General features: G+C 40.0%; 1 protein-coding gene across 3 annotated transcripts in view; it reads right to left on the reverse strand.

Annotated features, from left to right (window-relative positions):
* chchd6b (coiled-coil-helix-coiled-coil-helix domain containing 6b) overlaps positions 1–14,935 on the reverse strand; it is a 31,705-nt gene that overhangs the window by 7,955 nt on the left and 8,815 nt on the right. For 2 of the 3 annotated variants that reach the window (XM_008320253.3, XM_008320251.3), the window contains exons 5-7: positions 10,892–10,912; positions 9,656–9,739; positions 4,907–4,977 (exon numbers count right to left, since the gene is read on the reverse strand). In XM_008320253.3, coding sequence (XP_008318475.1) covers positions 4,907–4,977; positions 9,656–9,739; positions 10,892–10,912 — 176 coding nt within the window. The remainder of the gene's footprint in view (positions 1–4,906; positions 4,978–9,655; positions 9,740–10,891; positions 10,913–14,935) is intronic. The other variant, XM_017036345.2, reaches the window with a different exon arrangement.

The following is a 14,935-nucleotide window of genomic DNA, read 5'->3' on the forward strand; positions in this document are numbered from 1 at the left end:
CAACACTCGGTGACTAACACTCTACAACCCACAGAAACCCTTGGCAACTGTCAGGAGCCACGTCCTAGCCGTACGACTATATTACACACTGCTTGTTTCTAGGTGTTTCTATTTTTATAACGTATTCATTTAGCTCGAGATCATTCAGTTTATAATGAATAGGTTTCCTATTAAAAAACAACAGCATGTTCTTCAGTGAGACCAGGAGAGAATGATGATAAATCTTTATTGAAGCTGCCGTTGTTCTCCCTGTCAGAATATGACCATTATACTGTAGCCAATGAAAGGACAGGAATGCAGGTGGAGACGCAGCTCTATTCTTGTTTTGGTCCGCTTGGGTATTTTTATTTGAAATGCCCAGTGACGGTGAAAAACAAATGAACGGCTGATGTTTCACTTTGTACCCCGACAGCTTGAAGGCATTGTGAAACATTCCCCAAGAGGGGGCGATAACAGCAACAATAGCCTTAAGGTATTAACCCGTGCTCAAGTAAAGACGAAAAAGAAACTCATTCGTTTTCAACAAGAGAAACTTTCTGATAGCAGAAGTGTTTTAATAATGAAATCTGGAGCAGAAAATTGCCTCTGCTAATCTGCACCGTACGCCTCTTTCTCCTGAAATTAAAGGTGAGCTCTTATTAGAGCGGCATTAGCTGCCCCTCCCTGCTCAACAGGAAGACATTTCACAAAAATAAAACTGCAACTCCTTTCTGTGTGCAACTTTGCACTAAGGGGTGCAGTTTGGGAAGAAGAGAGAAGTTTAGCCTTTGAAAAGTTTCTTATTGTCTCACCTTGAAAGTGTCTGGATTTTTATAAAGGCAGCTTAGGTTTGGGGGCGAGTAGAAAGCGTACGATTGAGGGAATAGAGCAATAAAAGGAGCAGGGTATGTAAAGGTGCAGCATTTTTTATTATTCTGAATCTCAGCTGGTGTTGGTACTGTTTGTGTGTGCGCGTGAATTTTATTAATGAAGACAGGGATTTCGGTTCCTTTAAAGCAGCAGCCTTGGCAGCATTCTTTTAAATTTCATCATTACACTGACTGGAGCAAAAGAGAACGGATCAAAGATGTCATAGCTGTGGTGAGATCAGTGGGGATGACGCGGCGTGTAACTTCATATTGTTAGAGGCTTTGCAAAACAGAAAGAAAAAAAAACCACCCATGACAACAGCTGCAGTCGTATATTTTTGTTCATATAAAATCAGAACGGCAAGATCTTCAAAGTTGATAAAACAGCCAGAGGAGTGACATAACACAGTCGCGGTAATTATTCAGGCAGGATTGTTTTCCCCCCAAACTTTGCTTCGCCATGAAGTGTCCTTAGATACAAAGCTCATATCACAATATGACAGGACCCAGACGCTTTGAGTTAGAACTCAACTTCAGGAAACATTTACAAAGTCTCCGCCTCACACTGGAAAAGCAATCAGAAAGAACAACAGGCTACGGAGCGAAGACAGGCAGGGATCTGTGCGCATCTGTAAACGCTGACAGCTAAAGTGCTGAAAGGAGATGGCAGTGTAGGAGAACAATCACAGTCTGTTAGCCTGGTGGAGAGATTCTCCACCGGGGGGAGCTAAGAGATGGGTAGGGGATAAGGAGCGTTTCATTAAATCAGGTTGACGTGTATGAACAAGATAGGGGGCAGGGGTTAGTGTGTGACATCTCACTGATAACTTTTCAATCAAGTGGTTGGACGACTCACTGCGGTTGACGATGACGAAGTCTTTGAAGCCTTTCACCCATATCCCTTTCTTTGTGCTGGTGGTTTTTTTATCATTAAAAATGTCACTGTTGGAAGTGTTTACAATGTATAAAGTCCTTGGTTCCCTTGAAACTCCAGGTTTTGTTGTTTTGATGTTGTCAAACTTTTGAAACAAGGGAAGAGTAGGGAGTCACAGAGACATTTTTTTTGCTGTAGTGAGAATATATATTCTTACTATACAGTCTGCTTCCTGTCTCAAGATAGACGAGAAAATACCTTGTAGCCGTCAGAGTGTTTTCTTTTTTGAGTGTCTGACAGCAAATGATGTTATACTGAATTTTTATTAGAGCTGGTACTTGGAGTACTTGTTAAAGTTTTATGAGGATTAGACAGGTATAAGGGGGCAGCTGGTAGGAAAATACATTAAAAACCAGTAGCAACACCAACATGTTTTCATTAATGCATTTAATATGTTGAGGAAAGTTTCTCTTTTTCTTACTTTCAATTGGTGGAAAAATATGAATACTGTTCACTTCACCTACTTTGTTTACAACTTTATTTAAGCGCAATGAAATATTTTTGTCAGAAGGGTAAATGTATACAATACTTAATATTTTTTAAATTCAATATGTATTCTGAAAATAAATTTAATATTCAGATAGACTTGTTTATATCCCTGATATTTAATACGTTTTTTTTCTTGCATTCAGAGGAAATTTTTTGCTTAATCTAACATCATAACTAATTTAATTATTTCACAAATTTAGCCCTCTGCAAATGAAAAAATACATGAATGAATATTAATAAATATAAATTTGAAAATATAATAGCAGCAAAATATTTTCTGAATGAAAAGGAGCCCAAATATTTACCAAATATTCATTGTTGTGCTGCGTTTTATTTTATGGGGCTACAAACCGTTGCTCATCTGCTCCTCTGTTCACTTTGGGATGTAAACAAAGCTGTTTCATTTTTTTTTTTTTACGTCATACGTCAGAATGATGGAACAAGACTTTCACATAGACATTTTACATAGACTAAACTGAGGAGCCCCTGTATTTGTCTGTATTTGTCTTGTTGTTGAGCATCTTCTACAAATACTGTAGCTACTAGCTGTGTTCACTACTGCCTACATAATCTATGTGTCAGAATATGTACCTCATACTCTTGTACTCAATTCCTTTCACTAGTGGGCTTTTAAACTGGACTTCATGTTATCACAGCCGTTACCGTCATCACCTGCGACCACATCTTCTCTTTCTAACACCATTCACGCCCTGTTAGGAGCCAGATGTTTAAATCTTCAACCGTCTAACTTCACTAACAAGGCAGCGGGACCTGATCACTCCTTGGCGTCTGTGTGCTTCTTTATTTACTGTAGTCTGTAGTGACTGCACCTCGGTGCCCCACGTAATGGTAAATGTTGTTAGACCACAGAGCAGACAGGTCTTGTCTCTGGTAATGACAGAGACTGTTTCTTTAGAGGCCGAGATCCCAGCACTACGCTACCTGTCTGCTTCACTAATTGGACAGGTTGTCCCACGGCCAGATACACAAACTAAAGAAAATATAACAAAGCCAAAGACTTGCGGGCTTTGAACCACAGACTGTCAACAGTCAACAGTTATCTCACAATGTTTCCTGACAAGGACGACTCCCCTTGATTCTGCCTGACACTTTAGGGCTAGGAAGAGGTTTAGCTTTATTTAATGGCTTTCAACTCTGACGTTGAGAACATTTCAAAACTTAAAGCTTAGCATTCAGTACTGGACAATGCTGTGTGGCTGCAACAGAACTTTTTTTTTTTAATTTCAGCATTGACCATGACACTTCAGCCAGTACAGACATGGTGGAACAGGACTTTGATCAGCTCATATTTTCTGCCCTTGCCCTTTATTCTTCCACTATAAAGATATTGAATAATGTTATGTAGAATAATGTTACTGTTGTCAGAATGTGATAGCTAATAAAAACAATACAAATGTACTACATATGAGACTTCATCAGATACTGAAGCACAAGAAGCAACAAAAATGATTCCAATCAAAAATATCAAAATAACCCTAAGAATGCAGTTTAAAAACAGTGAAAGTGAAAGTGTAGGAATGATGTGAGGCGGACCACAGTACTGCACTCCCTCACAGCACCCACTTTCAGCAATTTGAAAATAGAATAATTACTGTGTGGCCAGTGTACTGTGAAATGACAGCATGACCACAGCAGGATGAAACACTGCCCAAAGGTTAGAACATGATGAGCACACTGCCGTCTGAATGCAGGTTCCTGTATGTGTGCTCCAGATAACACAACCAACGTGTGTCTGCAAATACTTTTACACTGAAAAAAATAAAACACACACACACACACACACCATCGCTCAATGAAATGCTTCAGCAAGCTCGTGCCGAATTGTCCCTTTTTACCTCTTCTGATTATGGACAACAGCCAGCCGGTGACAATGTTATCATTTGATTTGCACAAAATTTGAGAATTGAATTAACGGCTGTTGCTTTCAATAGACCAGGTCCACGGCCCGTTGTCGTGAGGTCAATCTTTTAACCACACAGACAGTAAAAAGGCAGTGTATCTACATTTTCCACATGTTGTTCGTACAAATACAAAGCAGCAACATCGTACGAATGACGCTCATGTATTTATCTTTATATTGTTTATTCCCTTTACAGCAGAGAAAATGGATGTCTCCAGTGTCCTCGGGAAATATATTTTAAAAAAAAGCCGTACGACATCGCTATTATACAGCACAATGTAAATTATGTCAGTGCCACGATGATGATGATCAGTAGTAACGTGGACTGTTGTTGTAACTAAAGCATAGTTTAATAAACAGTAGAGTCTTATCATTATTTCCTTATGACGTCATTATTAACACGTGTTTGTTAGGATCATGTTTCTCAGTACTTCTGAGTACATCCTTCACATATACTTGACTCAAACGCATGGACTTGTATTATATTGTACTGAAGATGTCTATGTTCCGTGACTCACTGTGTCTCCTTAGCATTCTTTGATGACACTGTTTTCTAAAGCTGTTCAATCAGTTAAACTCCGTTCTCTCCAGGCTGGTGCGCTAACGCAGTTCACATCTAAACCTTTTAAAAAGCTTACACTTAACACTGGGAAAAAAAAGAATGCTTTAACAGGCATTTCATGGGTGTTTTCAGAAACTAGACTCAGTGTTTACCTGACGTGAGCCTCAGCTCTTGTAGCTGCCTGGTCGTACTGTTCCGCTGACTCCTTATAGATGTCAAAGTTCTAGAGGGACAAAACAAAAAAATAATGTTTTCACATACTGAGCTTTTTATATCAAATGTTGTATCTGTAAATTGAATAAAATCCTAAACATACTGTGCAGTACAATCAAAAACATTTGTATATTGAAAAGTCACTACTGACGTATTAAGCTACTTAAGTTCAGGTCAAACTCTAATAAGCCAGTTATGATAATCAAAATGTGTTACCCACCGCCTTAAATGTCACATTTGTTAAATTAGCGACCTTTGACTTTTACGGGGTAGCTAACATATCTGAATGCTGATGGACTTCAGCAACTCCATATATTTTTAGCCCATGCAATACACTGTGGCATTTAAGTAGCAATTACCACTACTTGCCTTGAGGCCAAGGTCACAAGCGCCACACTTTTACCGGAGTAATCAGTAGTTCAATATTAACTACACCGTCTCATCGTCACAGCCGGGACAATCTATGTTGTCTTAAAGGACCATGCCGCTTTAAAAGAGTTTAAAGAGTTATAAGATAATGTTTTTTTTTTGTTTGTTTGTTTTGTTTTGTCAACACATAGAAATACATTATATTTCTCTGCAGTATGGACATAATAAAGGAAAAATGGTACACAGAAAAGAAAGACTCAAATAATAACCTGCCAAAAAACTGACAGACTGTAAAAAAACAGAACCAAGGTACTGTACTAGCAAAGACGGAAAATTTCAAAAAGTTCAAGTAGTTCAGGTTATTGGTTCCTTCAATTGTGGACCAGTCCACAGACCCAACTCTGTTGAATTCACAACCTGCATAAATGCAAACTGTTCTATGAAAATACACTTTTATAACTTCAAATGTGCCTGGTTGTTATTTACCACTGGATCCAGTGTCAGTGTTCACTAAAACAAAAGGATCAAAGGAGACGGGTTAACGAGGTGTTCGTTCCTGCAGCTAAACCTCGGCTCGTGTTGATGGGATTTTAGATCCGTGGTGGGGTTTGTTTTGGGGTGTCTCACCTGAAAGACTAAATCCTCAGGAACAGATCTAGTTCAGCTCTCACGACTCCAGAGAGATACCTGCTCTATCATCAGCTCGCATGTGTACCACGAGCTTAATCAGTTTCCTCAATGGGCACAACACCCAAAGTGAACAGAAATAAAGAGGTAATTATAACCCCCAGCTGGAAGAAAGTGAGGTTTGGGAGTTGTTACAAGGGCAAATTCAGGGGATTATTGCAGGTGTGTATGTTACGTGTGTGTTTTCTGCGCGCGCTTGTATGCCCGCAGGTGCGAGAACAAATCTGTGTTTGTGTCTGAATACTCGTCTGAACACACTCCAGGAAATGGGCTGTTGTCAGGACTCTGAGGGAGGGGTTTCTTCACACTCCACACTTGGGAAACGGGGATTAATTTTTTCAAAGGCGGCGCTCAATAATGGAGTGGAGATGGGATTAAAAGTGTTGAATTTTAAACTGAGACTTGTTTATTGAGTCACAGGGTCTGTTGCCACAGGAAGACAGATATACTCAACCTGTACTCCGCACAGGGATTAGTGAGGCCTCTGGAAATAAACAAGAGCGGGGAAGATATAATGAGAGAGAAAATAAAAGGAAAGAGAGAGAGAGGAAGGTGGAGATAGAGGGACGAAGTACAAACACATGTAGAGAACATTTCACTCCTGGGATGCCTTCATCTTCTGCGAGAGGGAAAATACCAAAATTGTGCAGTGCATTGGTCACTCAATCAAAATGACATGCCTGGTGACAGCGAGCACACAAACCTTTAAATGCTTGTGACAAACACATACATTTTTTGGTGACCATTTCTGTTTGTTGTGTATCCACCATTGTCCAGACCAGACGCTGTATTTACCTCCAGGGGATTTAGTTTATGGTTTAAAAAAAAAGGTTTTAATCATTTTTGTTATGGAGAAATAAAGAAATATGCCCACATTGCGTCCATTTAGAATGAAAGCTGACTAAGCGTCAAGGTACAAGGTCGATTCCAAACAACACACCAGAGCAGCCTACGCACAGAAAAGACATGCATTTCACATCTGCTAATTCATACAGTTATCCAATTAGCAGCTTCATAAGGGAAGGCATCCTGGGTAAAAATCATGTGCCAAAAAAAAAACAAAAAACATGGAGATGAATAGAATCATTTCTATACTGGATAATTGCAGGTGCGATATGTAGCTTAAGGTGCAAGTCAGTCAATAATTGCCTCCCACAGATGGTCAAAGACCATCGAGGAAGAAAGGAAAAAAAACGTGTTAGAAGGCAGAGAGAAAACAAGGTCAGTGTGATGAGAAAGTAAGAGTGAGACTGGGTGAGCAGAAAGGAAGACCAGTCACATCGGGGTGGTTCCACACTGTTCAACAACGGGGAAGGATGAAGCAGGGTGAGTGGGTCTGAGAGTGGAGACACCAACTAAATTAGTGTCTCTAGAGGTAAGAGGTGTCGACCGGAGTGGACATGAAGTCCACACAGGTAGTGAGGAGTTCTTTTGGGGGAAAGTAGGGAGTCTAATGAATCGGCAGGATTGTTAGGAGGAGGGAGAGATGAAGGGTCAGATAGAGTGGAGGAAGTGATGCACGATGTTCTTAATAATATCACATTGCTTCTGAGTCTAAAAATTAGGGCTGTCAATCAATAGAAAATGTAATACATTTTTAATCTGAATAATCTCAAGGCAGCTTTTGGTTTAATCATGATTAATCACGATTGTAATTTAACATTAGTTATTAGTCATGTCTAATCAAGGTGAACTGTCATTACTGTCATAGTTTTTTTTTATTCTTTCTTGCTAAAACAGAAAGACGGCTGGCAGACGTATGTGTTTCACACCTGATTATATTTGTGACTAATACAAACGATGGAATTATGAATATTAAAAAAATGATCAAAAATAAGATTGGGGAGATTTTAACAGTGTCTTCAACAACATTGGTCTACTGTCCCTCCATTTGACCATGATGTGTGGAAATTAAAGCTTTGACTGGATGAGATGGTATTTTAAGCTCCCACAGTGTGTGTAAATAATAACATGTGAATCGACAATGTATTAGAGCAACAGTTAGGGGATGGATGGTGGAATAATTGGATATGCACTGCCCAATGCATTTAAATGGCTTACAAAACGTAAAAGAAATATTTTAAAGAATTGCCGGGTTAATTTCGACAGCCCTGGAAACGATGTCTTCCTCAGATGGATGAGCGTTTAAGCAGAAATCTTTCACCTATTTAAAAGGTGAAAGCCACCATTTAACTTCGAAGCCATCATTTATATGTATATATCAAAGTGATATTTTTTCAAAGGTAAGAGAAACTAAAAAAAAATTGACTGAAGGCAAGAAAAGGAAAGGGGGGGGGGGGGGATAAAAAAGGACCAAGATGAATGGAGCGTTTGATGGCAATATTAAAGGAAGAAAAGAAAGGAGATGGCCACTGGTTCAGAAGAGACTGTTTAATGCTCAGTCCATATAGCTTCTTTATCACTTACCCTCAGCCCCACCATCTTCCCCACTGCCTCCCCCTAATGCAGGTCAGTTACGAGTCGGTGATGGGTGGAAAAAGGGATAGAAAACGCAACCTTGTTGGAGAGCGGAGGAAGATAGAGCATCCTTCACTCCTGCCAATCACTCTCTTTAGTCAAGCACTGCAGCTCGTGCTGCCTGCTGCACAGTGTGCAAAGAAGCCCTTCCATTTAGCTTGGCTATGTAAAAGGTTTTCTCAGTGGCCTAAAGGATGCGGGTGGAATGCACCAGATAAGGTTCCCTCTTTGCCTGATGGTCTCGACCAGAGGGAGAGGAAGAGTCGTCCATCTGTAAAATCTCTGCTCTCAGTGTGTGTGTGTGAATCTTGACTCATCAGATTTAATTATGTTCACAAATGATAGACTCCGTTTCCTCTGATTCTTTGTCAATGAGAGCTTTATTTTCTTTGACTAATTCCTTTCCTTAACTAATCGTTTTACCACTGTTAGTCTCCAGGATCAGCTATTTTTCCATCCATTTATGATACACCACTACTAACATTTTTTCTTCACAAAGTCTTTTCAGCAAATACTCTGTAAAGGGTTATCAACTATTATTTAACCAATTTTCTTTTAAAGGGTGCGAAATATCAACTGTGCATTAGCACTCGGAGCGAACACAGGCCATGATTTCTTAAAAGCACACAACAAATCAGCTTTTATCCTAGTTTCCCATTTTGTTACACAACCAGGGGGAAGGCTGCAATGGAACATAGTGGTAATAAAGGCACAGTTCATTTGATTAGGCAACTGAAGCTCACTTAGAGATGGAAGGCTCTGCAGCCTCTCTTGAGAGCAAGTCCATCAACAGCAAGTCGTGACTTCCATCTGTCTGCTGAAAGGTTCAATTTATTCACATTTATATTTTGAACCTAGAATGTCTGCTTGACATTGTCAGGATAGAGGAGAGGGTTTTGTGTTGTACTGGCCAAGTAGAGTGGGTAACACGACTCTTTCAACATAGGAGTGGATGAAGATTTAGTTTTAATGATAGATTTAACACTGTTAGTTCATATCAATACTTACTCTGGCCTAAAAACATCTATGGCCAGTTGTCTTTACTCTATGTTATTATAAAAAAAAAACCATTACAGTAAATATCCCATAAACAATAACAAATAACTCAATATTACACAACATTATTATTAGAAATTATGATATAAAACTCTTACCTTTTTCTCTAGTATTTCTAGCTGTTCTTTATAGAAACTAGAGATTGTGGCAAGTTCCTTTTCCTTCTGTTCTAGTTGTTTTGCCTGAAGAAGAAAAAGGGAAAAAAAAAACATGAAAAACAAAGCAAAATGTCAAGATTGAATAAATAAAGAACAGTTTTTTTCTGTATTAAATTAAAATACATTTTCCACATCTCAATACTGAACATCAACTGCTTGAGAGAAGAAAAAAAAAGAAAATAGATTTCATTGTACCACACAAAATGAAATAATTTCTACACTTCATGCCATCATGCCATGAATAAAAAATAAAACTTCTGAAACATGCCAGCGTGCATGAGATTTGTAGATGTTTACACCAGCTTTCCTTTGGCAACACACTCCTAGGGCATTTGCAGTATACAAATACATATTGTGTTTGCAGCCCATGAGGGTAATGAGCTAAGCACTTCAACACTAGTATAAACCATGATATGGTAAATGAACACGGCACAAACAGGCCATGATGGCCCACAGACTTAATGTAGCACAAAAGTCGAAAGTATGTATTACAACATGGTGCGACCCTACAGGCACGACGGTGTTAAACACACACACACACACACACACGGGCGGTGTGTCACGGCATAATGGTAACTGATCGCTGAGTCTGATTTGTACATTAGTGGATGTGATAAGGGATCAGACGGAGCGACGGCATCTTGTGTTGCTGATCTACTGATTCTCTGTGCTCTCGGCTGATATCTGGTAGGAAAAAAGGATAGACGAAACACCGACGTGGCATTTCAAGTACAGTAATCCAGTTCAATCTTATCCTAATTTAACAGGTGCATCCATCTCCAAAGAGAACATCTGCAAATCCCTATACAGAGCTTGCTGCAGGTTTTTTTTTTACTCTACACTGGCTATTTGATGCTTAAAGACACCCTGTGTTTTTGTGTGTGTGTGCCTATGTGTGTGTGTGGGGGGGTGTGTATTAGTGTTTGTGTGTGTAAAATCACATCTGCCAGCAGCACAGATGATGTGTAATTTTCTAGTTGAATACCTCCTAAAGTGTTGTTGTGTGGAATGGCGGCAGCACATTGACGGCCTCGCTTTAATGCACAATGAAAACATGACATTTGAATAGAGAAGCGAGTGAATGAGAGAGGGGAAAAGGTAGAGAAAAACAAGGGGGGTTTAAGGGGAGGGGGTGATAGAGAAACAGGAGGTGCCCACAGTGGTATTGTTTCTTACCAAAGCATCCAAATCTGCCGGCTGGGAAAGAGGGAGGGGAGGGTGGTTAGCTACACTGTAGAGGGTGGGAGATCATAGGAAACATACTTTGGAAGAGAAGGGTGTTGAAGAGGAGGAGAGAGAGTAAACACATACAAACGTCAACATACAGTGTGTACAGTATGAAGATGAAGGTGAAGATCAGTGGAACAGTGATCAGTCCAAATGGTGGTTAAGGTGAGAACAGCTTTTCAACCAAGTAAACTGATTTGCACAAGGTAACACTCATGACTCACACACTCTCAGCAGAAATAAGGACTCAACTTTGAGGAAATACAACACTGCAACAGATTCATCCATACATTCCATCCATCCTGTCTGCTCTACCAACAACATTCTGCTCACATGATGAACTTTTTTTGATGACAATAAAAGGACTGAGAACAAGGAGAACTGCTTTGTTGATACTGTCTACATCACCTCTTATACAGCACGTACGTTATCAAAGTCAAAGGCACTGGTGGAGGTGCGTCAGCAGGCAGACCACCAGCCTGGATTTTCACATGTACTGAATGTGTTTTACTGCCTACTCTATACAGACACCTGATCTCAGGTATGGACTGAATATAATGGGTATTTTCTTACTCATCGAACATAAGCAGCAGCTTTATTTCTGAGAAAAACAGTAATTGTGATAATGTCTGCGGTCCCTCGTTTATTTCCTTCATCGAACAACTCATTTATGAAACAGGTGAAAGAAGAGTGGAGTAAGAAAGATGAAACTTTTTATATACACACTGCAGAACCTCAGCACTAGTCAAAGTGATGGTGTAGATACGTACTGTATGTCTTAGCACACGATTATTACAACACGTCAACTTTACATCCACAACACGTGTCCGCCCACCTGTTTTTCCTGCATCTCCAATTTTTGATTTAAAATGAGAAGCTCTTGTTCAGAGTCGGTTTTATACGATCAATTCGGCACAAGTGTGCGTATAAATCCTAACAACACATTTATTGTTGTTTTCACTGTTAAGTACATTTCACTACATAGTAAAAAAATAAGCAAGATCTCAGTGTATTTACTTTACGGTCAACTTTTACCGCCGCTCGCGACTGTTCATTTGTAGGTGGGACATTAATATTAAAAGGGCAGGCGTGTGTTTACTGCCTACTTCACGGCAAATCTTAGCTTGACTTGGACAGACAGAAGTGAGGATTAACATCTCACCATCTGTTTTATATCGCCGTTTATAGACCCGTGAATATTTCGGTCTCAGATGCAGACACTAAATATTTTATGATGCCACACTCTACGCTACAATATCTAACAAAACCTTTGTCACAAAATCAAACAACATTCAGTTAGGCATCATAACACAGACACACCAGGGACCCTACATGGGTGCCTTTATCCTTAGCCTCTCAATTGTGAGTGGTCCCAGTCCGGCAGTAGACACAGAGCAGGAAGGGATAGATTAGAGCAGTGGGTGGCTCTAATGTTGCCATGCCTCATAAAAACACCATTCAGTTAAATGAGGTGAACTCACAAAGTCACTCGTTACAGTGTGTGTGTGCTGAGTAATCTGTGTAACGGATCCAGCCACCACCATCTGCTTAACCTCTCCACTCCTCAGTGGCTGGCCCAGAAGTGAGCCTGTCTCTTACTGTGCGTGTGTGTTGGTGTGTACGACAGTGTGTGTGAGGCCAACCCACAGGGTGGTCACAGGAGTGGTGTGAGACTTTTAAAAGAGGGGTTCAGGTTCTCATTGTGTTCTATATACAAACACACACACACACACACACACACCTAGGCAGTTTGGAGGCTCCATGGGCCGTAGCAGACATTTCAGGTACTTTCACTGGATGTCGTTGGGCTCCCTGGTGACCAACAGTCAGCAACCTTGGTCTAAATGTTGAGTGACAAAAATCACCTGAGCCAGCAAAAACCACAGCCAGCCTACGGTTCCAAATAAAGTCCCTGGGTTCACAAAGTCACTAAGCATACACTGGGTTTTCTCTCATTTTACATTCTTTAGTAGCAGGGCTGGTCCTGGGGTTTAAATTTATTTAGAAAGAACAACAAAAATGACTAATGTCATCAGTAGCCACTAGAGGGCCCCATACACATATATGTATATATATATATATACATAGGTACATATAAACATATATAGAGAGTAAATATATGTATACTGTATGTATACTGTATAGATGTGCATCCACACAGTACCAGGTAAAGAGAGGTCAAACACATTGATTAGGATGGTGGTTTCACTTGGGCTCCCTTTACATGGTTGATTGCAGGACATTTTATTATCAGTGCTTGACTAACTTATGACTGCTGCGGTTCTAACATGAAAGTCAGCAGATGCTCCAGCTTGGCAACACTTCATGCTTCATTTAGACTTGAAACAGCAATATTCCCGCAAAGCCGTGTGTGTAAGTGTGTGTGGGTGTTTGCCGTTATCATGCAGAAGCCCACCCCCTGGGGGGGGGGGGGGCTTTACCGTTGAGGGCAGCCGATGGTAATGCAAGCAGCGTTGCAAATTAGGAAACAAACAATTATTTTTGCTTGAATTTAAACATAGTTTAATTTTGGAGGCGAGGGATTTGGATACAAATAGTTTGGAGTATTAGTTGTATGGGGATGAAAAAATACACTGGCACAAAATAGTCGTTTCATAAAAATCTATTCCTGTAAGTCAAAACACTTTCCACAAGAACCAGAACTATTTCTGTTTGGAAATTGTGTGTTTAGAACATGGCTATACCTGTGCATATATATATATATATATATATATATACACATATATATACATTTATATATATATACTGTATATATATAGTGTATCTATATGAAAGAAACACATCAAACAGGGTGAGCAAATACAGTTCAAACACCGTACATACAGTATCTGTGACACATCCCAGTACCACATGAAGGTGGCACACTCATCAGCATGCAGCCATTAATACAGCGCTGGGCTTCACACAATCACACTACACCTTGCAGAAACACTAGGGGCAGGCATTGGTTATTCTAGCTCCGTGCTCATTAAATGTGTGTTCATCATGGCTCCGGGAGGTGCAATGAATTAACACTAAATCATCAGCCTGCGTTCCTGTAGTCGTACAGAGAATATACAGACCAGAACAGGAGGATCCAAGTACGCAAAGAGGAAAGTGATGGTGGTAATAAAGGCACTTGAGTCTATATTTTGTTTTTAACATAACGGACAATAATAATTAAAAAAAAAAAAAAAAAAAGGAAGACTTAACACTCGGTGATTTTGGAAAGTCAGTCAAAACTAAATACAATAGAACCAATAGAAATCAGCCACTGTAGTTCTATTTTTTAATTTGTACCATTCAAAATATGCTTCTTCAAATTATATCTAAAACCATTTTTGTGAATGCCTTTAACATACAAAGAATCTTAGAACTTCAAAATCTTTAGGTCTCACTTGTTAATCGTTCCAACATAAATCATCGTTTTCTCTTAGTAAGAACGAACAATAAAGAAACACCTCTGTTCTGTTGGATTATAACTCTTGGCCGACCGTCTCATTACATCACAGCTGCTCTCTGATGGGAGAGGTATTCCACTCCTACACGTTTGTCCTTTGCACCGTCAGGACTTGCGCTAGCCCCCCCACCCCCCTTCCCCCACGAGGCTTTGTGTAAATCTCCTCGGACGATGAGCACTCTGCTCATCAGCAATTACAACCGCTCGGAAGACGAGAAAGTGCAGAACAGCGCCGTGTGCATGTGTGTCGAAGTACAAAGGGGCTCAGCTGCTTTAACACGCAGAAAAGATGTCAAGTCTGTGATTACACCGGCTGATAATGTGTGCATATGTGACTGTGACGCCATTGTGTTTCACAATGTCTATGTGTCTGAGAGCAAATTCTATAGTTCCCTGTTGGGGTGTGTGTGCGCACACGCACTTTCTCAATAATGTCACACTTACAGACCTAAAAGCCACGGCTGGGGAAAAAGTCAACATGTATCTGCAGTACATGATTTCAATGTACAACCCTCGTCTTCTGTCTGTACAAC

This window comes from Cynoglossus semilaevis, chromosome 11, assembly GCF_000523025.1.
Source record: "Cynoglossus semilaevis isolate Cse_v1.0 chromosome 11, Cse_v1.0, whole genome shotgun sequence".
NCBI classification, from domain to species: domain Eukaryota; kingdom Metazoa; phylum Chordata; class Actinopteri; order Pleuronectiformes; family Cynoglossidae; genus Cynoglossus; species Cynoglossus semilaevis.